Source organism: Takifugu flavidus, chromosome 11 (assembly GCF_003711565.1).
Source record: "Takifugu flavidus isolate HTHZ2018 chromosome 11, ASM371156v2, whole genome shotgun sequence".
Classification (NCBI taxonomy): Eukaryota; Metazoa; Chordata; class Actinopteri; order Tetraodontiformes; family Tetraodontidae; genus Takifugu; species Takifugu flavidus.
This window is the reverse complement of record NC_079530.1, coordinates 329,064-352,899: the sequence shown is the minus strand read 5'-3', so window position 1 is coordinate 352,899 and position 23,836 is coordinate 329,064. Positions and strand designations below refer to the sequence as shown.

Genomic DNA, 23,836 nt, shown 5'->3' with positions numbered 1-23,836 from the left:
ATTGTCTAACTAGTTACACCTGGGAAAGTACTGGATCATCTCTGACTGACCTGAGAGTCTCCAGCTTACAGAGAGGATCCTGGAGAAAACCACAGAGCAGCTTCACTCCTGGATCCTGCAGCTCGGTCTCACTCAGGTCCAGTTCTCTCAGATGGGAGGGATTGGACCACAGCGCTGAGGCCAGAGAGTCACAGCTGATCTCTGATAAATTGCAGTGTGACAGCCTGGAAAAGGAATAAATGGGGCAAATAAAAACACATTTCTAAATCTGAAAATGAAGAGAAAAGCAGAAAATGTAAAGAAATTTAGAAAAGACCAACAGAGGCCTCCTGACCTGAGCGTCTCCAGTCTGCAGTTTGGATGCATCATTCCAGAAGACAGTAACTTTACGTCGGCATCTGTCAGGCTTTTGTTCTTGCTTAAGCTCAGCTCCCGTAGATGAGAAGGGTTTGACGTCATTGCTGAGGCCACAACTTCCCAATGAATCTTTGAAAAAAAACTACCAAACAGTCTGTTGTGTATGAAACAAAAATAGTGAGTCAAACTTTGGGATTTCTCATCAACTTATCTGAGAATCGACCTCAACACAAATGTAGCTAATTTCCTGGAAAAGCTAAATTCAACACCGTAGAGCAACAGTTTGAACGACCATCAGATCTGAAATGCATCTGAATTATTCTTAACATTTGTCTTATTTTAGAACAGCTCATAATTACTCAATATTTAAAATGATTATAGCAAATGGTTTAAAGAAACGTGCATCTTTTTATCTGTCTATCAGCTCTTTGGATATTTTGCATTTCATCCAATTTGTAGGATCGTGCATCAAGTCTTAATTCAGCGATCCGATCGATGACATCAGTCTCTGGTTGCATCGATTGCCCTCAGCTTCTGTTCTATCTGCCTGCTTCCCTTCAAATCATTTTCACTGCACCTTTTGTTGCTAGTGATGAAGTTTCCACCTAACGGGTGTTGAAAGGGTCAAACAACTTTGTGGGTCACATAAAGGCTCCAAACGGAACCGCCACAAAGACCTAAAACACCCATTTAAACCAACGAGGCCGGCTGTTTTTACGTTGAACAAATGAAGCAAAATAGTCACGTGTCATTAGTTAAAATGTGTTTTTCTGTCGTTTGAATACGATGTATACAAACAAACAAAAGTTATTTAATGACATGACAGTAATTTCATGATAGTCAGTTAACTTGTGGCTCCTATTATTCCTGCCTTATGTTGGTTTGTCTTGATTGACCTTTGAACTTATATCCAGCCAGTGTTGAACATTTCTGAATGAATTGTTGTTGTTTTTTATTTATGGACGCTGCAATGGAGATAAAGAATTGAAGGAATGACCACTGGAGGGGGTATTGCTACCTGACATGATCCACTTGCTTAATTTAAACGCTGATGTCCGGCCCCAGAAATCTTTACTTACACGGCCTTCCTGCAGTTCCTCACAGCTGGAATCAGGCGACGTCGTCCCTCCTCTGAGGTGTTGTACTGCTGCAGATTCAGCTCATCCAGAACCTCCTCTGACATCTGCAGCAGGTAGGCCAGAGCTGAACAGTGGATCACTGACAGTCTCCTCTTTGATTTCTTCTCTGACTTCAGGAACTCTTGGATCTCCTGATGGACTGACTGATCCTTCATCTCCATCAGACAGTGGAAGATGTTGATGCTTCTGTCTGGGGAGATTTCATCACTGTTCACCTCCTTCAGGTTGTTGAGGACCTTCTGGATTGTTTCTGGGTGGCTCTCCATCTGATCCAACAGTCCACCCAAGATCCTCTGATTGGACTCCAGAGATAGACCATGAAGGAAGCGAACAAACAAGTCCAGGTGGCCATTTTTACTTTCAAGAGATTTCATTAGTGCTCTCCTGAGGAAGTCATCAAGAGATGTGGCTGGATCGTAATTTAACAACCCACCAAACCCGGAAAAGCGGTTTGGTTTCGAATATTTTAGGAACTGATTTATAACCGCTGTGTCTTTCCTGGTGTAACGGTGGAACATGTAGACGGCAGCCAGAAACTCCTGAATGCTCAGATGAACAAAGCAGTAGACTGATTTCTGGAAGATCACACTCTCTCTCTTGAAGATCTCTGTACAAACTCCTGAGTACACCGACACCTCGGAGACGTCCAGTCCACATCGCTCCAGGTCTTCTGAGTAGAACATGATGTTTCCTTTCTCCAGATGTTCAAACGCCAGCCGACCCAACTTCAGAAGGAGTTCTTTATCAGCCTTAGTCAGTTTCTCTGGTCTCTGCTTTCCTCCATACTTCTGCTTCTTCCTCTTTATTTGAACCCTCAGGAAGTGTGAGTAGAGGTCAGTCAGGGTTTTGGGCAGCTCTCCTCTCTGGTCTCTGGTCATCATGTCCTCCAGAACTATAGCAGTGATCCAGCAGAAAACTGGGATCAGACACATGATGTGGAGGCTCCTGGAGGCCTTGATGTGTGAGATGATTCTCTTGGACAGATCTTCATCACTGAACCTCCTCCTGAAGTACTCCTCCTTCTGGGAGTCAGTGAAGCCTCGTACTTCTGTGATCCTGTCAACACACGAAGGAGGAATCTGATGGGCTGCTGCAGGTCTGGAGGTGATCCAGATGAGAGCTGAGGGAAGCAGGTTCCCCTGGATGAGGTTCACCAGGAGCACGCCAACGGACGATACTTGTGTGACATCAGAGATGACCTGATGCTTGTAGAAACCCAGTGAAAATCTGCTTTCATCCAGGCCATCAAAGATGAACAGAAGTTTCCAGACAGTCAGATCTTCTGCTCTGATCTTCTGTAATGTTGGATGAAAAACATGAAGCAGTGAGAGAAGACTGTGCTGCTCATCTCTGATCAAGTTCAGCTCCCTGCATGAGAGCGGAAGCACCAGACTGATGTCTTGGTTCTCCAAACCTTCTGCCCAGTCCAGACTGAACTTCTGCACTGAGAAGGTTTTTCCAACGCCGGCGACACCGTTGGTCAGAACCACTCTGATGTGTCTCTGTTGCTCAGATAAGACTTTGAAGATGTCCTGGCACTTGATTGGAGTGTCCTGGATGTTCTTCTTGAAGGTTATCTCAAGCCGTCTCACCTCATGTTGTGTGTCCACCTTCTCACTTCGTCCCTCAGTGATGTAGAGCTCAGTGTAGATCGTGTTCAGCAGGGTTCCACTTCCTGCTTCATTAGTTCCTTCAGTCACATGTTCACATCTTCTCTTCAGACTCATCTTATGACCTTCTATCACCTCCTGCAGATCACTTCCTGAACATAAGTAAACCAATGATTTCCATCTCTAATAAATCATCAACACAACTCCAAATTCATGACATCACAAGTTAAATCTCATATTGAACAGTTTTACTTTGTTTGGGCTTCATTTCAGCATCTCCAGATCTGCTTCCAGATTGTGAACAAGAGGACTCTCCTGGTGGAGCTGCCTGGTCCCAGTTTGATAGGATGTGCTCCCCCCTCTCACTATGAAACACATCTCTATTAGTCCTTTGATTTATAGGATGAAAGAACCTGATCAAGACTCAATATTGTTCCAGCATTTATGTCTGAATTCATCTTTCAGTTTAAACATGATTCTTGTTTCTAATCAACAATATTCACATTAAGTCTGTAACTATATGACTGAGGTTTAAGTGTTAAACATCTCCAATAATAAACTCACAACCTGCTGCTGTTAATGTGACTAACAGCTGCCACACAAACACATCATCACGCTTTAGTTTTCTTACATTTCCTCTGAACTTCTGAAGTCTATTATTACACCTTTGGACCGGTCACTCTTCAGGGACACACAGCTGGGCACTGTGGACTCTGCTCTGTCCTCGTCCATCCTGAGGAAACATCAGAAATAGTGATGAGACTGTGATGAAGGTAAATAATCTGGAGAGGTTGTAGTTCAATAATCCCAATTCATTTTTATCAAACAGGAACATTTCTAATCCATTCTGGATAACAACTGAATCAATAAATCAATGATGTCTCTGTATCATTTTCATGTTTTCAGAGTTTAAGCTGCTTTTTTTAACTGTTCCCTGCAGTGAGAAAAGAACTGGCACCTTTTCCAGCCCCTCATCCTGCAGCACTGAATGTGCTCTAAAGTTCTTTCCAGAGCAAACGTCTCTGCACTTGCAGCAACATGTTGTAGTCATGGATCCGTGAGGAGAACCGGATACAGGAAACGCCCCCACTTTGATCCCAAAACCCAACTGGTGGCCAACGGTGGTCCGGCAACGACGGGGACGCTGGTCCATCGGCCCGACAACACTGGTTTTCCACAGGCCAACATGGTGAAAGGACTGTCTTCAGCTCAGCCACTAAATGATTTGGTGCTACATAAACATACTAGTCAGGACTTTTAACTTCCCTCCTTTGTCGTCTAATCGTTAGGTCACATCTTAGCTGTGCCGTTATCGGCCAAGGCTGCCGGGGTCCGAAAACATGATCACCTGACAGGCCTCTGTCACCCCACTGGGTCATGGTTTCCTCTCCTCTCCTCTCCCGCTCCCTCTCCCTCTCCCTCTCCCTCTCCTTCTCCTTTTCCTCTCCCTCTCCTCTCCCCTCCCCTCCTCTCCTCTTTCCCCTCCTCCTCCTCCTCCTCCTCCTCCTTCTCCTCTCCTCTACCTCCCCTTCACTCTACTTCTCCTCTCCTCTACCCTCCCCTCTCCTCTACCCCTCTCCTCTCCTCTCCTCTCTCCTCTCCTCTCCTCTCCTCTCCTCTCCTCTCCTCTCTCTCCTCTCCTCTCCTCTCCTACCTATTCTATCCTTTACCTGTCCTCCCCCTTCTCCTCTCTCTTTACCCAGCCGGCCATCAGCAGGAGGGTCCCCCTACATGAGCCTGGTCCTGCTCAAGGTTTCTTCCTGTTAAAGGGGAGTTTTTCCTTGCCACTGATGCTTGTCTGGGGTCAGGCCCTGGGATTCTGGAAAGCGCCTTGAAACAATTTTGATTGTATAAGACGCTATATAAATAAAGATTGATTTGATTTGATTTGATTTGTTCCCCTCTTCAATTATTTCTATAATCCAAGTCCTCAAAGATCACTGCTCTATTTAAAATAGATGAAAGAAATGACACCCACTCCTGCATTTCTTTCACAGTGGTTCCACAACATAGAACAATAAACCACTGTGAGAAAACGTGCAACATGAACCCAAAATCCTGTTGGTGTCTTGTGATCCTGTGTGGATTTAGTTATTTAGTTTATTGTCTTAAATTGGTCCGGCTGAGAGACGCTAACTTGCACACGATTAGATGTTGTTTGACAGGTAATATCAAAATATCCAGCTGTGACCTGGACTGTTGAACAACTCTAATAACTCTAAGAGCTTTTCACCTAAAATGTCGCTCTTCCTGCTTTGTCTGAACAGAATACTTTCACTTTCACTTTTAAAACCTAATCAACAGCTTTATGGTGTATACATTACTACCATAAAAGTGTTCTGGGAGGGTTTAAAGTTCTTTTAGAATCAGTAGCAAAGAGCAGAAAAATAAACTAAACTTCACTTAGAAAGACTATTCAACTATAACTAAAGCCAGACTATAAGAAAGTTAAATAAGACCTATTCATTTATAATATATAACAATGTTTTGTGCTAATACTAAATATGAAGTCTCATTAATCCAAATCTTGATTTTATCTCCAAACACAACTGTCAGTTCTTTTCAATAATGCTCTTCGTTTACACTCACCTTGTCAGACTTCAGTCTTCCTGCTTAGTCTGAAAGGAATACTTTTAAAAACTCGTTTGTTGGGTTCCCAGTTTCTGGGAACGTTGTTGCTGGTGTCTACCTGCAGGGGGCGCGGAGGAGCCGCTCATCAGCCCCGCAGACACACGCATCTGCGGTCTCTCTTCAATCTCCCGTTAGATTTAAGGACAGAACTCCCGTCTGCCAGCGGCGGAGTGTTTTCGGCCTCATCACCAAACCCTGACTTCTGTGGCTGGACTACTTTTGAGAGTTTTCCTTGTTTTGGACTCAGTCGAGGTCTCTCCGCCTCTCTGTGAACGCGGACCGAACTGTTCTTGTTCACTTTAAAATAAAGACGCTTTTCGGACACCATTGTCCACCATTATTCAACCTGGTTAAATAAATAAGATTCATGATGCTTCACAGATAGAAAGACTTGTAAAAGCAGCATATTTCTGCAGCCCTGGAGTCCAGGAGGAGCAGCAGAGGTCAGAATGTGTCGGAGCGCGTTTAACTATTGTCTGCAGTTCCACGCGTGTTCACCGGGTGGCGGTAAAGCACCACATGATATTTCTCCTTTTTGGAACTTCTTCAGCTGCGTTGAGCTTTAAATCTTCACCTGTCGCTCCCTTCAAGCTCTAAACTTTGCGGTTCTGTGTGTAGTTTGTTGGTTTAAATATTTCTGATGAATTCTGATGAGTGAAACTGTCAATGACCAATAGAAAGTTCGTCCATTGTTCTACTGCGTCACACATTTTCATTATTTATTGTCATTTTTGGGTCTAAACTGGGCCAGTTCTGTGAGCTGTTTTGCTTTTTCTGTGGACCAGATGTTCCAGGCAGGTTCCATCATCGGACACAGGCGGAGACAGGTCACGTGACAACAGTCAGCCTTTAGTTCTTTATTACAGGAGGATCTGGTTTATATACAGACACGAATCTGCAAAATACTAAAAAGTCTATGAACCCAAAGTACTAAAACGTCTACATCCACGCACACGCGTGTATTAAGTGTTTATACACACATGTGCGCGTACGTGCACACTGTATATTCATCTAATAACTGTTAGTTTCTAAAACACCAAAGTAGAGTCACTGAGGCACGGCTTCACCTCCTTTACACCGAGGTTTCCCTGAGCAGGTGTGATGAACTGTTGCAGGAGGAAAAGCATGGAACATGTTAATAACCGGACACAACAACACTCAGGTTTATTGTCTGACGGCATCAGTGTCTCTGGTTGCATCTGTCTGAGGAGCATTGTGAAACCAGGAGCAGTGTAAATGGGGGGGGGGGGGGGGGGGGGGGCAGTGAGTGGATGCTGCATTCATCAAACACACAATAGTCAGAAGAGAAGAAGGAAGAACAGAAGCCCGTGTTCCTCAGTGTTGGTGTGGAGACGCCTGTTTGGAGGAGCAGGAAGCAGGCTGGACTCTTCCAGCTGGCTTTAATGCCACTTCTCTTCTGAGAACCTCCCAGCAGCTTTCTCTCCACCATCTTTTTACGCTGAAGGTTTTTGATCATTTCAGGTCAGATGTTCTTGGACTGAGGTTAAACATGTTTGTTCTTGTGCTCGGAGCGAACCGACGATCCTCTAAAGTCAGGCATCCTAAAGGTGGATGTTTTCTGAGGCCTGGAGGCTTTAAAGTGGCGCTTTTACCCACTTGTCCTGGTTCTGTTGGAAACTTGATCCAAAAACCTTTTCTGGAGCTTCATGTTCTGCTTTTTTGAAGGAATGAAATGGTTTCATCAGCGCTGCCGGGGGCTGAGCAGGCTTCATAAATCTGAAGCTCTGAGATCCTTTAAAGATCTCCTGGAATCAGCAGATGGGGGTTTGATCAAAAACTGTAAGAATCAGTCAAGCTATCAAATCTTGACTCAGTCCAAGCGTGAACCAGTCCATCCAGAGCTGATTATGGCTCAGCCAGGAGGAAAGCACGGCCTGGGGGGGTTCATATGGAGCAGGCACACTCTGGCTCTATTGCTACTGAAAACAGCCCTTCAGCACAGCAGCCTGGAATACAGTTCTGGAGAACACCTGTTCCCAACAGAACCTGTTTAAAACGGGACCAGTAAAGATGCCCGGCGTGACCACGACCACGGGGAGAGAGGGGGGGGGGGGGGGGGGGGGCAGAGACAGGCGGTAACGCCGCTGCCCACCGATTCACCTGGAAACAACAAAAACCCCAGCAGCTTGGACCCAATATGGCAGCGTGTTCCTCAAAAACGCTCCTCAAACTCTCCCCACAGCTTCATTGCTAAACAGGATTTGGGTTTTTTTGTCCGTGCTAAATGGAAAGTGTTTGTCCTTTGGTGGTCCAACAGGACAACGATTTGGATGGATGGATGATTTGATGTTATTGAGAATAAAAACAGCTGAAAATGGAAGCGGAGATGTTTCAGAGCACCAGAGTTCAGAAAGAGTTTCTAATCAAACACCGCCTGTTGGGAATGATGAATGGATGCATTTTTATTTAATTTAGACTAATTTAGACTAATTTTAACATCCTTTATGCCAGTTCCATAGAGCGTGCGCGTGCACACACACACTAGCAAAGATGATATCCAAACAGCCAAATAAATGGGAGTCAAAAGAAATCATTTAAAGCTCATATGTCAGAGTCAAGGTCGAGGGTTTTCTATGGCCCCCGGGATGATATTGATTTATTATTAGAACCGGCCCACAGGCCGCAGATGTTTTACACAGGCCAATACTACATTTCCCACAATGCAACGGTGACAGTCTGAGCGGGAGGTGGCTTCATTTCATTATTTATCAGTAGTCATTAGCATAACAGCAAAAGTTAACTTTCAGATACCCATAAAATGGCAAAAGGGAAGGTGGACACTGAGAACCGGGGGTTCAAACAAGGTGGGAGTGGGAGTACATGTTCACGGAGGCAGCTGGGAAACCTGGGTGTCTTCTGAGTGGAGAAAGGGTGGCGGTAATGAAAGAATATCATCTGAGACGGCATCATGAAGCTAAACACGCAGACAAAGACAAGAATATGGACATGGAACAAAAGCTACAGAAGGTTGAGGAGTTAAAACCAGGCCTCAAATCTGGACAGGCTCTGTTCAGAAAAGCCAAATCTCAAAGCGAGGCTGCTGTCAAGGCCAGTTTGATTCTGGCAGAAGAGATCGCTCAATCAGCCCGGCCATTTCCAGAGGGGGATTCCATCAAACACTGCATGCTTAAAGTTTGTGAGCAAGTTTGCCCAGACAAAAGGCAACTCTTTTGAAACGGGAGCCTGAGCAGAAACACCATTGTTGTCCCTCAATCTAAAAGAGCAGCTGGAGAAAAAGGGGAAAGATTTCATGGCATCTTCCCTGGCTGTGGATGAGAGCAGCGACATTAGAGGGGACTCCAGCCTCAACGTGACAGAGGAGTTCCTGGCGTTACGTCCTGTGCACGGCACAACCACAGGACAGGATTTGTATGAAGAGGTGTCAAGATGTGGAAATGAGATGGAGCTGCCTCGGGAAAAACTGGTGGGTTGGACAACAGACGGAGCAGCTGCCATGTGTGGACACAGGAGTGGACTGGTGGCCAAGATACGGGAGAAGATGCAGGAGGAAAACGTTACGCTGAACTGACAGCTCATCATTGCATCATACACCTGGAATCGTTGTGTGCTGAAGCCCCCCCCCAACACACACACACACACACACCTATCCTGCCTCTTCTACCCTGTCCTCCTCTCCTTTCTGATATGGATCATGTTAGCAAGTGGGAGGGGGACTGGGGACTAACATGCGTCGGCCAGTGCCTTGGTGCCTCGCCTCATCTCTCATACAAAGCTACACTGACGGTGGTCTGTGTAGTGAGAGACTGGGAGTACAGCTCTCATTCCCCTAACCCTAACCCCCCCCAACATGTTTTTAAAGGTCTGCTGAAGTCACAGTTATCAAGATTTCACAGAATCTGCATTCACCAGGGAGACTTCATGGAGGCCACCAGGACATTTTTCTGGGCCCTCTCCACTAGAGGACACTCATGCTCCTTCTGGAGAAAGGCCCTTAAGGAGCTCCTTGAGACCGGGACTATCTGTTTCTCCTCCATGATTCCCCTGGTGACCACATACTTCCGTCCAGCGACATTATTAAAGGGTCTAAAAGCCTTGAGCATCCACTCCAGCTTCTCTGACTGTCGAATCATTGCGGCCTACAGAAAAATATCAAATGTTACAAGACCTGTTGGTCAAGCCTCTCTGTGCTGCAAGGCCCAGAAGCTGCAGGGATTTCTACAGACAGAGTGGATACGGAGCCAGGTCAATAAGGTTTTTGAGGGAGAAACTACGGGGTGGCCCACATTAGTAATGGTGTGTATTTGATCACCTGCGGTGCATCTGGCCTCCAGTATGTGTGAGAAACTAAAATACTCTACTGCTGCATGTCACTCAGCACCAGTGCAATATTGTAGGACAAAAGGAGACCCACACTCCTCTAGTCAACTCCTTTCTGAGACATAGGCGGCCATCACTTTAGGTGGTCATCCTGAGGCCGATTTGCAGCACAGAATTCCTATAAACCCTAACTTTAACCTCCTTTTCTTATTCTTAATTTCTCTTCTTAGGAGTCCTTAAAATCCATAATCTCAGCCTCCACATTATTCTTTTATTATTTCTTATCGGTTCATTATTTTCATTTATCAATTAATTTATTTTAATTCTTTTTCTAAAAAGGCAAGAAAAACCTTTTGAAATAACTATTTAAACCTTTTGACATTTGTTTATTGATCTCCGTCACAGATGAGTGCAATAAAGTTCTGAACCAAACCCCAAACCTAATCCAACTGCTGACAGGCATGGAGAACCCTAACCCTAACCCTCTAACCCTAACCCTCCTAACCCTAACCCTCCTAACCCTAACCTTCCTAACCCTAACCCTAACTCTAACTCTAACCCTAACCCTAACCCTCCTAACCCTAACGCTAACCCTAACCCTCCTAACCCTAATGCTAACCCTAACCCTCCTAACCCTAACGCTAACACTAACCCTCCTAACCCTAACGCTAACGCTAACCCTAACACTAACCCTCCTAACCCTAACGCTAATGCTAACCCTAACACTAACCTAATCCAACTGCTGATGACAGGTATGGAGAATGCTAACCCTAACCCTAACCCTAACCTAACCCTAACTCTAACCCTAACCCTCCTAACCCTAACGCTAACCCTAACGCTAACCCTAACGCTAAAATGCATTATTGTCACAATCCGAGCACAGCTTTTACACGTTTATTTTTTTTACATTCTTCTTTTTTTTTTACATTCTCGTTGATTTCTTTAAGCGTGTTGGCTATAGTCATCAGGGTTGAGGCAATTTTATCAAGCGTGTTAGCCATCCTTTCTTGATTGTTCAACACGGCGTCAGAAATCAGGCGTGGAGAGGCAAGCTTTGGGCATTTCGCTTTGGGCATTTCGCTTTGGGCATTTCGCTTTGGGCATTTGGCTGCTTTTTGCTCTGTCTACAGGGTCCTGCTGCAGTTCCTTTTTATGGGCATTAGTGGGCGGTGACTTATGCTAATCGTATGTTAATTAGACTCACCTGGCACGCGCTTTCAATTTACGAACAGATTGCATTCATCAATCTAAGAACACAGCTGCGAACAATTCTGGGGCTTACGAACGCATTGATGAATCCGACGTAGGGTTTTCTTAAGAAACTTCTTAAGAACAACTTAAGAAAGAATCTAAGAAGATTCTTAAGAACATATTGGTGAATCTGGCCCATTGTCTTTAGTCTGCCACCTCAGTCAGTGAGGCTAATCCTCAAATACAACATGAGCAATATATGGTGGCTTATTTAAAGTACTCCAAATGATTGGAGTATTACTTTTGGGCATCAGTTGCAATATGTAGATTCCCCTTGGCAGAGGTCTATATGCTCCAAGTACTTTTTTCTATTTTATATTTGTAATACCTAAATACAATTTATATCCCACAATATCAATATTATTTTTTGAAGTGTTTGAGGAAAAATATAGTCAACTCTTCTTATTGCCAGGGAGAGAAGACTGTCATTTAGCATATCCTTCATGTATGTTTCAGGCCACCTTTGTATTTCATGGGTTTTTAACCCTAACCCAAAGTTATCAGAAGTCTTTATCCCAGCCAGAAAGCTCATCTGGAGTCTTCTCGGTGTCAGGAGGAAATATGTCAAAGTGACTGTTGTCCATGGGTCCCTTCACCTGCCAAAATAGAATAACATATTTATGGATGAATAAAGCTCCAGGATTTAACTCATTAATTGATCATAGTAGTTACTGGGAATAATATTTTATTACTGACAATTTTGCTAATTATCTAATCTGAAAGTGTATTGCACCATGTTAGGACATAAAAATTAGACACTTCTATCAAACAAAAACAAAAACTAGAAATTGGACTTTATTGAGCTACTCCTTGCTTCTATTCTAGTTATGGTGTTAAAAATAAAGAAAGCCTATCTGATATACTTGTCAGTGTCATTCCAATGTTTTAGGAGGAAAGTGTCTTCATTTATAGATTGGCTCACCTCTCTTTTTAGTGGTGACAGCAGCTGTTGATGCCTCAAACCTAACCAACTGAAACCCTGGAACCATCTAAAAACAATAGAATAGATGCAAAATTGAAAGTCTTTTTTTTTAAATTAAATTTTCATGTTGATAGGAGTCCAAAATCAGCACCAAAGAGCAGTTCAGGGTTAGGGTTAGGGTTAGGGTTAGAGGTTAGGGTTAGGGTTAGAGGTTAGGGTTAGGGTTAGCATTAGGGTTAGAGGTTAGGGTTAGAGTTAGGGTTAGGGTTAGGGTTAGAGGTTAGGGTTAGGGTTAGAGGTTAGGGCTAGGTTAGCGTTAGGGTGAGGGCTAGGGTTAGCGTTAGGGTGAGGGTTAGAGGTTAGGGTTAGGGTTAGAAGTTAGGGTTAGGGATAGGGTTAGAGGTTAGGGCTAGGGTTAGGAATAGGGTTAGGGATAGGGTTAGAGGTTAGGGCTAGGTTTAGGGTTAGGGTTAGAGGTTAGGGATAGGGATAGAGGTTAGGGTTAGGGCTAGGGTTAGCGTTAGGGTGAGGGTTAGAGGTTAGGGTTAGAGTTAGGGTTAGGGCTACGGCTAGGGTTAGCGTTAGGGTGAGGGTTAGAGGTTAGGGTTAGGGTTAGGGCTAGGGTTAGAGGTTAGGGCTAGGGTTAGGGACAGGGTTAGAGGTTAGGGCTAGGGTTAGGGTTAGGGCTAGGGATAGGGATAAGGATAGGGTTAGAGGTTAGGGTTAGGGTTAGGGTTGAGGTTAGGGTTAGGGATAGGGTTAGGGTTAGGGATAGGGTTAGAGGTTAGGGCTAGGGTTAGGGCTAGGGCTAGGGTTAGGGTTAGAGCAGGGGTGGGGAACCTCCGGCCTCCGGGCCGTATACGGCCTACGAGACCATTTCTACCAGCCCGCAACGCAATAAGATTTTTATATTTTGTATAGGCACTTATACAGTGGGACCGTTCGCTAAACTCCGCGAGCTGCGAGTAGCAGCGGTAGCGTATTTTTGCCTTTCGTATCCTGAAATTTCTTTTCGTAACGAGGAAATATTTTCCCGTTTTCTGACATAAAACAGACGGTTATGTTATGTCCGAGTCAAGGTCAGGGTCAGTGAACACAGCATGTGATGTACGTAGTGGGCTGGACTGATTGACACGGACGAAAAATGCTTAGCGAAACACGCTAAACTCGACGAGTTGAAAGGACAGATGAGTTTGGATAAAATTAATGCTCTTCGCCGGAGTTTGGAGGCTCAACAAGCAGCTTTCACACGACCATCTACCGACAGAGAGAATATTACACGTGCAAGTTTTGTGGTGAGTGAATTAATAGCCACGAAGCTGAAACCTCACGCCGAAGGAGAGTTCGTGAAGGAGTGCCTCGTAGCCGCCGCTGAGGCGCTCGCAAGGACAAAGTAAAATTGTTTCAAAGCATGAATTTTTTTTTGTGAATAACTATTGAACTAAGACATATATTGTTATGATTCCAGTGGCTAACGGTATGTTTTTATGGTCAAGGAATCTAAATATGTAGTCAAAGTATATGTGGGACTAATATTTATGGTGGAAATCACAATATGCCAGGAATTGTTGCGCTTGGCGGAGGTCTTTTCTTTTTCATTTATTTTCTTGATTATCTTGTTGTATTGTAGTTTTTGTGAGTAGAGGCCTCGAACAGGCCCTTACGGGTCTCTTGCCTCAACTCTGCACCTCTTTTTATTGTTTTGTATGATCATGAAAACATATTTTACTTGTCATTTTATTCTATTTTTTTGGTGATTTTATATGCATGTGTGCTAAATAAATAATTCAAACTCAAATGCAGCAATCATGAGACTTAACACAGTGGTTATAGACTTTTTTTTTTGTCTTTTTTTTGCATCCCTAGGTATGTGTTCATAATAGTATGGCCCTCGGAGGACTTTATAAAAATTAAAATGGCCCTCGATATGAAAAGGGTTCCCCACCCCTGGGTTAGAGGTTAGGGGCTAGGGTTAGGGTTAGGGTTAGGGATAGGGTTATGGGTTAGGGGTTAGGGATAGGGATAGGGTTAGGGTTAGGGTTAGGGCTAGGGCTAGGGTTAGAGGTTAGAGGTTAGGGGTTAGGGATAGGGTTAGGGCTAGGGTTAGGGTTAGGGCTAGGGCTAACCCTAACTCAAGCAACCCTTGGGTAATTGCACATTTTACTGCTCAAGTTTGCACAACACTGTTTTCAAAATGCCAAAACTACTGTATATTCTTATATTCTGACCTGGGCCCAGAAATGAATTCTTAATTTGTAGGTGGCACAACTGGCTTTCTCATCATCAAATTTACATATAGAAATAGTTGTTGGTAAAAATGGTGACACGAGTAAGTTGACTTACTTTTGTTTTTTGATCTCACCAATGCCATTCTTTTTATTTCCCAGCCTTTCTGCTGGGTTTAGCCTGAAATGAGACAAAAAGAAAAGTTGAATTGGCATGATCTAAGATTTAATTAACTGCAGAGCAATGAACATACTCCATGACAAGATCCAAACAAAACACATTTCCTGTCATGTATGTGACAAGTGTTATCTGTATACGAACCATATCACTGTGACTATCATCAGAGTAGTTTTTATCTTAACCATGTAACATCTTCTAATTTAGGAGATCCTAATGGCCATAAACCACTTCACTAATTACTTCTGCCGACAAAGTCTTATCCCTATGTTGTAGTCTGATTTGTCTTTATACTTGCAGAGTCTCCTAATGAGGTCATCTGGACGTTTGCCTATTTTCTTGGGAAAGTCCATCTTGTCAATGCCATGGAGGACCATAGTGTAGATCTTGATGGGGTCTGAGCCAACAAAAAGTGGGCTAGAACAAGAAGGTGAATGTAAAGTTCTGATTATTTCAGAATATTTCAGGAGTCAGGGCTGATTCTGCATTTTCCATTCTGCCACCTGTACACCTCAGCTAAAGGTTATATCAAGGCTTAGGGTTAAGTAAGTATGGGCAAAACCACAGTTTTTCTCTTGCCCCTCCACTTCACCAGCTGGGTACCCATTGCCTGCCCTCTGATTGGCTGGAACACTTGGATCATGGAGTGGGCAGGTTCACAACAGTTTAGATATTTCTTTCTGAACCTTTCTGGATACTAGGGAGCCACCTTGACCAGAGGTTTTTCACTCCTCTCATGAGACAAGCTGCTGACAATTTGGAAGGAAACATCTTTAATTTATTTTATTTATTTTTTTAAATAAATAAAAAAATCACTGAAATGGTGCAAAGCAAAACATATATTGATGGTGTTTTTGATTTTAAGATCACACTGTGATTATTAGTGAATGTGGTATTTGTAAAACATCTCAAATATGTTGCATTTGTTTTTGACATGAATTTAGCACCATAGGACAGCCCAATCGAAAAATCATCACACCAATTTGACATGAGTTTTTGGGTTGGTTTTTTTTACATCCCATAATAGCCTATGCTAGTGACTGAGAATGAGAATTTACACAGACAGCCTATGCTAGTATATAAAATTTGATATTGGGGCGAATAGTTTGACAGCTTTTCTTACTGACTTGCCAGTGAGAAGTTCAAATATGAGGACTCCCAGGGCCCAGCAGTCTGCTCCAAAGTCATGGCCTTTGTTCATTATGACCTCTGGGGCAACATATTCGGGAGTGCCACAGAAGGTCCAGGTCTTCTTTCCAAGGCCTATCTTTTTAGCAAAGCCAAAATCTGCCTGAAAAAAAGAGGAATGTGTTTCAGGGGCTAAAACAACAATAAAGCACATAATTACAGAAACCCCCTCAAAATGCAAGATTCCACACATGCCTCACCAGTTTAACATAACCCCGCGCATCAAGGAGAAGGTTTTCAGGTTTCAGGTCTCTGTAAACGATGCCCATAGCGTGGAGGTAATCAAAGGCCTCTAAGACACAACCAGTACAGAACATGGCCGTGGGATCATCAAAATAACTCCTGATATGGTTGGAAAATACATCAACAAATTACTAATCTGACATGATCAACATGGAGCAGACAATATTTACACTGTGTTTGCAGGGCATGCCACCTCATTCAGATTATTAACTCGATCATACCAACACCAACAAAGCAGATTAATAAGACATGTCCTGTACATTCTATAAATAACTTTAGCAACAAATCTGGAGGGAAAGTGAGTTACAGAATTACATTATTTGCATTTAGATGTTCTTCTGGACTGGATCAACATGCAACTCAAGTCCATCCATCCATCTATTGTTAAGGTTTCCCTAGGGTTTCTCTCCCTTGTCCTTATATGTCTTGTCTGTATCTCCACCTGCATGTTTATATCTAGGCTGGGTCGAACTGTTACTTTGGTTTCCTCCAACAGATTTTCTACACAGCTGCAGCTCCTTCCAGACTGAGCTCTGTGACCTCCTATCAGTATTAAAAGACAACTTCATTCATTCACCTTGTACATGCTTCCCTTAGGGAACATTATTCGGCAGCATGGGATAAATGTTCATTGTTATGCTGATGACACTCAGCTTTATTTATCCATGAAACCAGAGGAGACAGAGAAGTTAGTGAAGCTCCAGACCTGTCTTAAAGACATAAAGTCCTGGATGTCTTCAAATTTCCTCCTCCTTAACCCAGGAAAAACTGAGGTCATGGTGTTTGGTCCTGAACCTCTCAGGGATAGATTAGATCACATGATCACTCTAGATGGTATCTCATTAACATCTAGTCTCTCTGTGAGGAATCTAGGAGTAACTTTTGATCAAAATCTCTCCTTCAACTCACATATTAAATTAGTCTCTAGAAGTGCCTTTTTTCACCTGAGGAACATCACAAAGTTCAGGAAGCTACTGACGCGGCATGATGCTGAAAAGTTAATCCAGCATTTGTTACTGCCAGGCTGGACTATTGTAATTCTTTATTATCAGGGTGTCCAAACAACTCTTTAAGAAGCCTCCAGCTGATCCAAAATGCTGCAGCCAGAGTTCTGACAGGTATTGACCACAGAGGTCACATGACTCCTGTAATGGCGTCGCTTCATTGGCTGCCCGTTAAATTTAGAATAATTTTTAAAACCCTTCTCCTGACCTACCAGGTCCTCAGAGGCCTAGCTCCATCCTACCTGGAGGAGCTAGTGACACCTTACCAGCCCAATAGACTGCTCCGCTCTCAGAATGCTGGTCTACTTGTGGTCCCCAGAGTCTCTAGGGGTAGAACGGGGGGCCGAGCATTTAGCTACCAGGCCCCCCTGCGATGGAACCAGCTCCCTGTCCAGGCCCCCCTGCTATGGAACCAGCTCCCTGTCCAGGCCCCCCTGCTATGGAACCAGCTCCCTGTCCAGGCCCCCCTGCTGTGGAACCAGCTCCCTGTCCAGGCCCCCCTGCTATGGAACCAGCTCCCTGTCCAGGTACGGGAGGCTGACTCCATCGCTACTTTTAAGATCAGACTTCAAACCTTCCTCTTTGAAAAAGCTTATTAATTCTGTAGTTCCAGTTACTATCATAGACAGACAGATTATCATACTTAGGGGGTCGTCTAATCATTAGGTCACATCTTAGCTGTGCTGTTATAGGCCAAGGCTGCCGGGGTCCAGAAACATGATCACCTGACAGGCCTCTGTCACCCCGCTGGGTCATGGTTTCCTCCCCTCCCCTCTCCTCTCCTCTCTCCTCTCCTCTCCTCTCCTCTCCTCCTCTCCTCTCCTCTGTCTCTCTACCCCCCCCCCCCCCCCCCCCATCAGCAGGAGGGTCCCCCTACATGAGCCTGGTCGTGCTCCTGGTCGTGCTCCTGTTAAAGGGGAGTTTTTCCTGCCACTGTTGCTTGTCTGGGGTCAGGCCCTGGGATTCTGGAAAGTGCCTTGAATCAATTTTGATTGTAAAAGACGCTATATAATTTGCTATAATTTGATTTGATTTGATTTGATTCATCCCCTCGTCAATAATTTGTTGTGGAACTTCAAGGTATAACAGCTTGGCTCAAATTCAGTAACTAGAATTCTGATGCTAGTTTTTGTTGTCTACTCATCTGTGCCTGCAGTCCTGCCAATGTCATACTAGTTCTTGTCTCCTCACTTAGCCTGTTGTATTGACCTAGCTCTTTCTCTGCTGGTCCTGTCCTTCTCCCATGTCTGCATTTGGGGTTCACTCTCTGTTGAATCCCATGCCTAAAGTGAGGTACACTCATAAGGATTTTGTGAATGAAGACTTTTTTTTATCTGTTAGACCCCACACTTATATCTAAAAAAAATCTGCCATTGAACAGTTTTGATGATACCATGTGTGGTGTGCTAATTTCAGCACAGCACATATCAAGATTGTTGCCCTCCAAGCCAGAAATCCTGTGTGGTCACATGTAATCTTACAGAATTGAACAAGAACCGAAAAACACAACAGGCAATCTGGAAGAGGGCATACAAGAACAGGGAATGATGGTGGTCTTGGGACTGTTATTCACAGAAAAGAATCATGAAATAAAAAATGATAAGACTGTAGAAACCACAAACATGCCTTTTTTTATTTACACCTGCTTCCTTCTTCCTCAGTTAGCTTAAATCTTGATTGGCTACATTCTGTTCCGCATCGCACTTCATGAAGTCATTAGTCAGGAGTTGTTGGCTTTACCCACACACAAAGATTTTTGGTCCATCTTATATGAAAATCTTATTAGACATAAGATAATCAGGTGTTTCGTGTCCTTGGCCTGGCAGGGAAAAATTGAGCCCATAACAGACCGACTATCTTTGTGTGTGTATCCTGCTTAACAATACAAATGAACCTGTATGGACCCAAGATGCAGGCAGTGCACTTTGTCCAGGCAGGGCGCTCAGCTCAGGTGACATGAACAGATGATCACAGGCCTACTACAGGGTAGTAGTGTGGACATGGCACAGGTGGCCTCTGATCTGGCAAAGCAGGTATAATCACCAGCATTCATTTCAAGTGGACCTGGATAAATGTGGCCGTTTCCTCCTCCAGGGCAGGCTTGTGTTTTACCACTGGTCATCTTACTTCACCTGGGATTGTGCCAAGATAAATGATTTCATCGGGCTTTTATGTGGCAAGGTGCTGGACTGGACTAAGGAAATGAGATCTAGGACCTGCCTCAGGACTCTGCCATGAGGAGCTGGAGGACAGTTTTAGGGCTGCATTCACCCATTTGAATCACTCGGGCAACGCCACCACCTGTCTACTAACCCTTTGCCAGGGGGCCCGCCCCATCTCTTTCTCCAATTACCTGAACAACTGCCTGGGGGGGTGATGCCATGAATACACCTCTGCCTCATCTTCTATTTCTCCCACCTCCAGCTGTGTGGAGCCTTATCTCACCAACCTATGCTCTGTCTGCAAAGGAAGAGGCGATGCAGCTGGGATGTGCCAGATTTACACCTGCTGAGCACCTCCACGGATTCTGTCAGGTACTGGCCTGTGGTGAGTCAGGACACTTTATTTTGGTCTGTTTAGTGTGGCCAAATGTTTGAGCTCATCAGGAGACTTTCCAACATTTTCACTGTTCTTGACTGTTGAATTAAAGCAGTCCACCTTCTCCATCTGTCCTGTAGCCTCACTAGGCCTCTTGGATCCATCTCATTCACGTATGTCTTAAGTGTTGCCTTCAGTAACCTTCATTCCACTCTTTTCCAGAGCAGACCTCCACCTCTCAAGATTTTCCAACACCTCTTACTATAGATCTCACTAAGGCTCATTTCCACAATGGGAGTTCCTGGTAGATACTGGAGGAAGGAGCTTTACAGGTACCCTTCCTCTCACTTGGCCTGCTCGATGGCATTTTCTCCACTTTGGGGTCAGAACCCTGTCATTAGTTTTGATCACCGTGCAATTATTGTGCAACAGTTTTTGCCGGGACACCACCTGGGGGAGCCACCAAAAGCAAAGGTAATTAAGATTAAGATTAAGATAAACTTTATTCATCCCTGTGGGGAAATTGAATTATAGTAGCAGCGTATGCAGAGTAAAGAGACAGAATAAATGAATACAGATAAGATTAAAATGTTATAAGCATATATACAGCATATATTATAAGCATATATTATAAGCATATATATATATATATATATATATATATATATATATATATATATATATATATATATATATATATATATATATATATATATACACATAATATAATATATACATATTATAAGCATTATAAGCATATATACATAAATATAGAATAAATTAGGAATAAAATTACAGCATGAACATTACACAGTTATTGTTATTGGCTGGGTTTGGATGAGTTATAGAGTCTGATAGCGGACGGCAGGAATGACTTCCTGTAGCGTTCCTTAGAGCAGTGAGGCTGCAGGAGTCTGTTGCTGAAGCTGCTCCTCAGTTTGTCCACTGTGTTATGGAGGGGGGGGGGGACTGTCCATGATTGTCCGCAGTTTCAACACCATCCTGTCCCTCACCACCTCGTCCAAGTTATCAAGTCTACAGCCAACAACAGACCCTGCCTTTTTAATGAGTTTGTTGAGTCTGTTAGCATCCTTAGCTTTAATGCCTGCTCCCCAGCACACTGCAGCAAAGAAGATGGTGCTAGCCATGACAGACTGGTAGAACATCTGGAGCATCCTGCTGCAAACACTGAAGGACCTGAGTCTCCTGAGGAAATAGAGTCTGCTCATGGCCTTCTTGTAAACAGCATCGGTGTTTGTGGACCACTCCAGTTTATTGTCCAGCTGGACACCCAGGAACCTGTAAGATGGGACTATTTCCACATCTTTCCCACTAATGCAGACTGGGGAGGGAGGGGACTTGCTTTTTCTGAAGTCCACCACCATCTCCTTCGTCTTGGTCACGTTGAGCTGCAGAAGGTTCTCCCTGCTCCACCTGACAAAACTCTCCGCAAGGTCCCTGTATTCATCCTCCTGTCCATTCTCCACACACCCGACTATGACTGTGTCATCCGAGTACTTCTGGAGATGACATGTCTCAGAGTGGTACTGGAAGTCAGCTGTGTAGGCGGTGAACAGGAATGGGGAGGGCACAGTTCCTTGGGGAGCTCCTGTGTTGCTCATCAGGGGGTCGGACACACAGCTCCGCAGTCTCACAAACTGTGGCCGACCTGTCAGGTAGTCCTTGATCCAAGAAACAAGGGCAGCATCCATCTGCATGTTCTCCAACTTAGCCCTCAGCAGTCTTGGCTGGATGGTGTTGAAGGCAGAAGAGAAGTCGAAGAACATGACCCGCACTGTGGTGTTTAGTCTGTCCAAGGAGGAGTAAGCCCTCTGCAGCAGGTATATCACTGCGTCATCAACCCCCACCTTGGGCTGATAGGCAAACTGCAGAGGGTCCTGAAAGGGGCTCACCAGAGGTCTGAGGTGTGTCAGCACCAGCCGCTCCATGACCTTCATAATGTGGGAGGTCAGTGCTATTGGCCTGTAGTCACTCGGTGCCACAGGATGGGTCTTCTTTGGCACCGGGACCAGGCAGGATGTCTTCCAAAGCACTGGGATCCTCTGAAGATGAAGGCTCTGGTTGAACAGGTGCTGCAGTATTCCACACAGCTGCCTGGAGCAGTTCCTCAGCACTCGTGGGCTGATGCCGTCTGGTCCGGCAGCCTTTCTCTGGTTGAGCCTCTCCAGCTCTCTCCTCACCTGGCCAGACGTGAAGGATAGTCCTGTCGGGGGGATGGGTGACCTGTTGGGATCCATGTAGGGTGTCAGCAGGGGGGAGGGGGAAGAAGTTGGCAGAGGTGTTAGGGTCTCTGGGAGGTGTGAAGGGGACCCATTGTTATCCAGAGGAATATTGGGACAGCTGGGGGAGGGGGAGCTAGAGTCAAACCTGTTGAAAAACTGGTTCAACTCATTAGCTTGGTCCACATTCCCATCAGCTGAGCGTATTCCTTTCTTCTGGAAGCCAGTGATCGTCCTCATCCCACTCCAAACATCCCTGGTCTGGTTCCTCTCCAGTCTCTCCTCCAGCTTCTTCCTGTAGGCGTCCTTGCTCTCCTTCAGACTGCGTTTCAGTTGCTTCTGTACACTCCTGAGCTCAGCCGGGTCCCCAGCAGTGAAGGCCCTCTTCTTCTTGTTCAAAAGGGCCTTCAGGTCACTTGTCACCCATGGTTTGTTGTTTGGGTAACAACGTACCTTCTTGGTGGGGACGGAGTTCTCAGTGCAGAACCTGATGTAGTCAGAAACACAGTCTGTCAGTCCATCCAGGTCCTCACCATGTGGTTCACAGAGAGCAGACCAGTTGGTGGTCTCCAGGGCATCCCTCAGACAGTCCATGGCACCATCAGACCATTTCCTAACAGTCCTCACAGTGACTGGTTGCTGCTGAACCACAGGTGTGTATGATGGGGAGAGCAGCACGAGATTGTGATCAGACTTGCCTGGTGGAGGGAGTGCAGTGGAGGTGTATGCACTGGTGACATTAGCATACAGTAGATCCAAAGTCTTAACGTCTCTCGTGCTGCACTGGACATACTGATGGAATGTAGGGAGAGTGGACTTAAGGGAGGCATGATTGAAGTCACCTGTGATGAGGATGAAGGCTCCGGGATGTTTAGTCTGCAGGTCAGCCGTGACAGAGTGAATGACGTCACAGGCCGTGTTCGCTTTACCGGTCGGAGGAATATAAACGGTGATGGCGATGACGTTAGTAAATTCCCGTGGCAAATAGTATGGACGGAGTCCGATAGCAATAAGTTCCACGTGGGGACTGCACACGCGCTCCTTGACGTGAATATGCTCCGGGTTGCACCACCTGTTGCTAACGAACACGGCCAGTCCCCCTCCTTTCTTCTTACCGGCCGCGGTGGTGTCTCGGTCCGCTCGCACAGTGGTGAAGCCAGCGATTGTCACATTAGAGTCCGGTATCAGAGTCCATGGAGCCATGTCTCCGTGAAACACATGATACTGGCCTCTCTGTACTCCCGCTGGGTCCGTGGGCCGCGAATAACCCAAGCACCGCAAAAAAAGTATTCGAGCCTCCAGAACATGGTGTCTGAATACTCCAGTTGAAAATGGAAAGAAAGAAAGTAAATCCAAATAGAAAGAATGTAAACAAGTATAGAAAACACTATGAAAGTTTAAAAAAAGAACAATTAAGTTTAGGGAGCTGCTACTACTGGGTGCCGCCTGAGACAGCGCCATTTTGACTGTCTTGTAATAACAATGAAGACAACAACAAGCAAGGAGGTAAACATGGAAGTAGCTGAGGCCGTGTAATATTCAAAGAGATTATAATTTTCTACAGGTCTGTGAAGTGTGCAGTTATGGAGTTTTGTCTGTATGACATTTTTTTAAGTTCCGATTGCTGCAAACTGTTTCTGTGTAGAAACTGTGTAGACAGGCTGTTACATGGTGGTGGTGGGTGCTATGAATGACAGGGAAAGTGGTGTCTGCTGGGCTATAATACTCCTCTTTTGCTTGGCTCCATGTCACATCCTGCTCAAACATCAAGCTGCACGCCGGAGTTTTTGGGGCTGATCTACGTATCTAGCCTAGAGCAGGGACTCAGGCCCTGTAAAAGTTCCAATAAATGGCCATTCGGGGAGGTTCCCTGAAGTGGAGACATACACCTATGGCCTGAAAACCTCTTAAGTTTGTACAGGTTTTAAACCCCAAAGTTCCTGCAGTGGAAAGGCACCTTATGTCAAAGATCATAACGCATGGAAATTCATATAAAACTGTTTAGCCCATC

The 23,836-nt window shown here is 44.8% G+C and overlaps 2 protein-coding genes across 6 annotated transcripts in view; both read right to left on the bottom strand.

Annotated features, from left to right (window-relative positions):
• LOC130533399 (NACHT, LRR and PYD domains-containing protein 12-like) overlaps nucleotides 1-4,272 on the bottom strand; it is a 63,357-nt gene extending 59,085 nt beyond the window's left edge. For 2 of the 4 annotated variants that reach the window (XM_057046755.1, XM_057046756.1), the window contains exons 1-5: nucleotides 3,738-4,272; nucleotides 3,359-3,471; nucleotides 1,437-3,258; nucleotides 335-511; nucleotides 51-224 (exon numbers count right to left, since the gene is read on the bottom strand). In XM_057046755.1, the coding sequence (XP_056902735.1) occupies nucleotides 51-224; nucleotides 335-511; nucleotides 1,437-3,258; nucleotides 3,359-3,471; nucleotides 3,738-3,838 (2,387 nt within the window). In that variant the 5' untranslated portion in view covers nucleotides 3,839-4,272. The remainder of the gene's footprint in view (nucleotides 1-50; nucleotides 225-334; nucleotides 512-1,436; nucleotides 3,259-3,358; nucleotides 3,472-3,737) is intronic. The other 2 variants (XM_057046757.1, XM_057046754.1) reach the window with 2 other exon arrangements.
• Nucleotides 4,273-11,429: 7,157 nt separating this feature from the next.
• Nucleotides 11,430-23,836, bottom strand: part of LOC130533403 (cGMP-dependent protein kinase 2) — a 38,287-nt gene continuing 25,880 nt past the window's right edge. The window contains exons 15-20 of one of the 2 annotated variants that reach the window (XM_057046760.1): nucleotides 16,001-16,142; nucleotides 15,740-15,903; nucleotides 14,907-15,029; nucleotides 14,553-14,615; nucleotides 12,210-12,276; nucleotides 11,430-11,883 (exon numbers count right to left, since the gene is read on the bottom strand). In XM_057046760.1, coding sequence (XP_056902740.1) covers nucleotides 11,788-11,883; nucleotides 12,210-12,276; nucleotides 14,553-14,615; nucleotides 14,907-15,029; nucleotides 15,740-15,903; nucleotides 16,001-16,142 — 655 coding nt within the window. In that variant the 3' untranslated portion in view covers nucleotides 11,430-11,787. Of the gene's footprint in view, nucleotides 11,884-12,209; nucleotides 12,277-14,552; nucleotides 14,616-14,906; nucleotides 15,030-15,413; nucleotides 15,641-15,679; nucleotides 15,904-16,000; nucleotides 16,143-23,836 lie in introns of those variants that run through there. The other variant, XM_057046762.1, reaches the window with a different exon arrangement.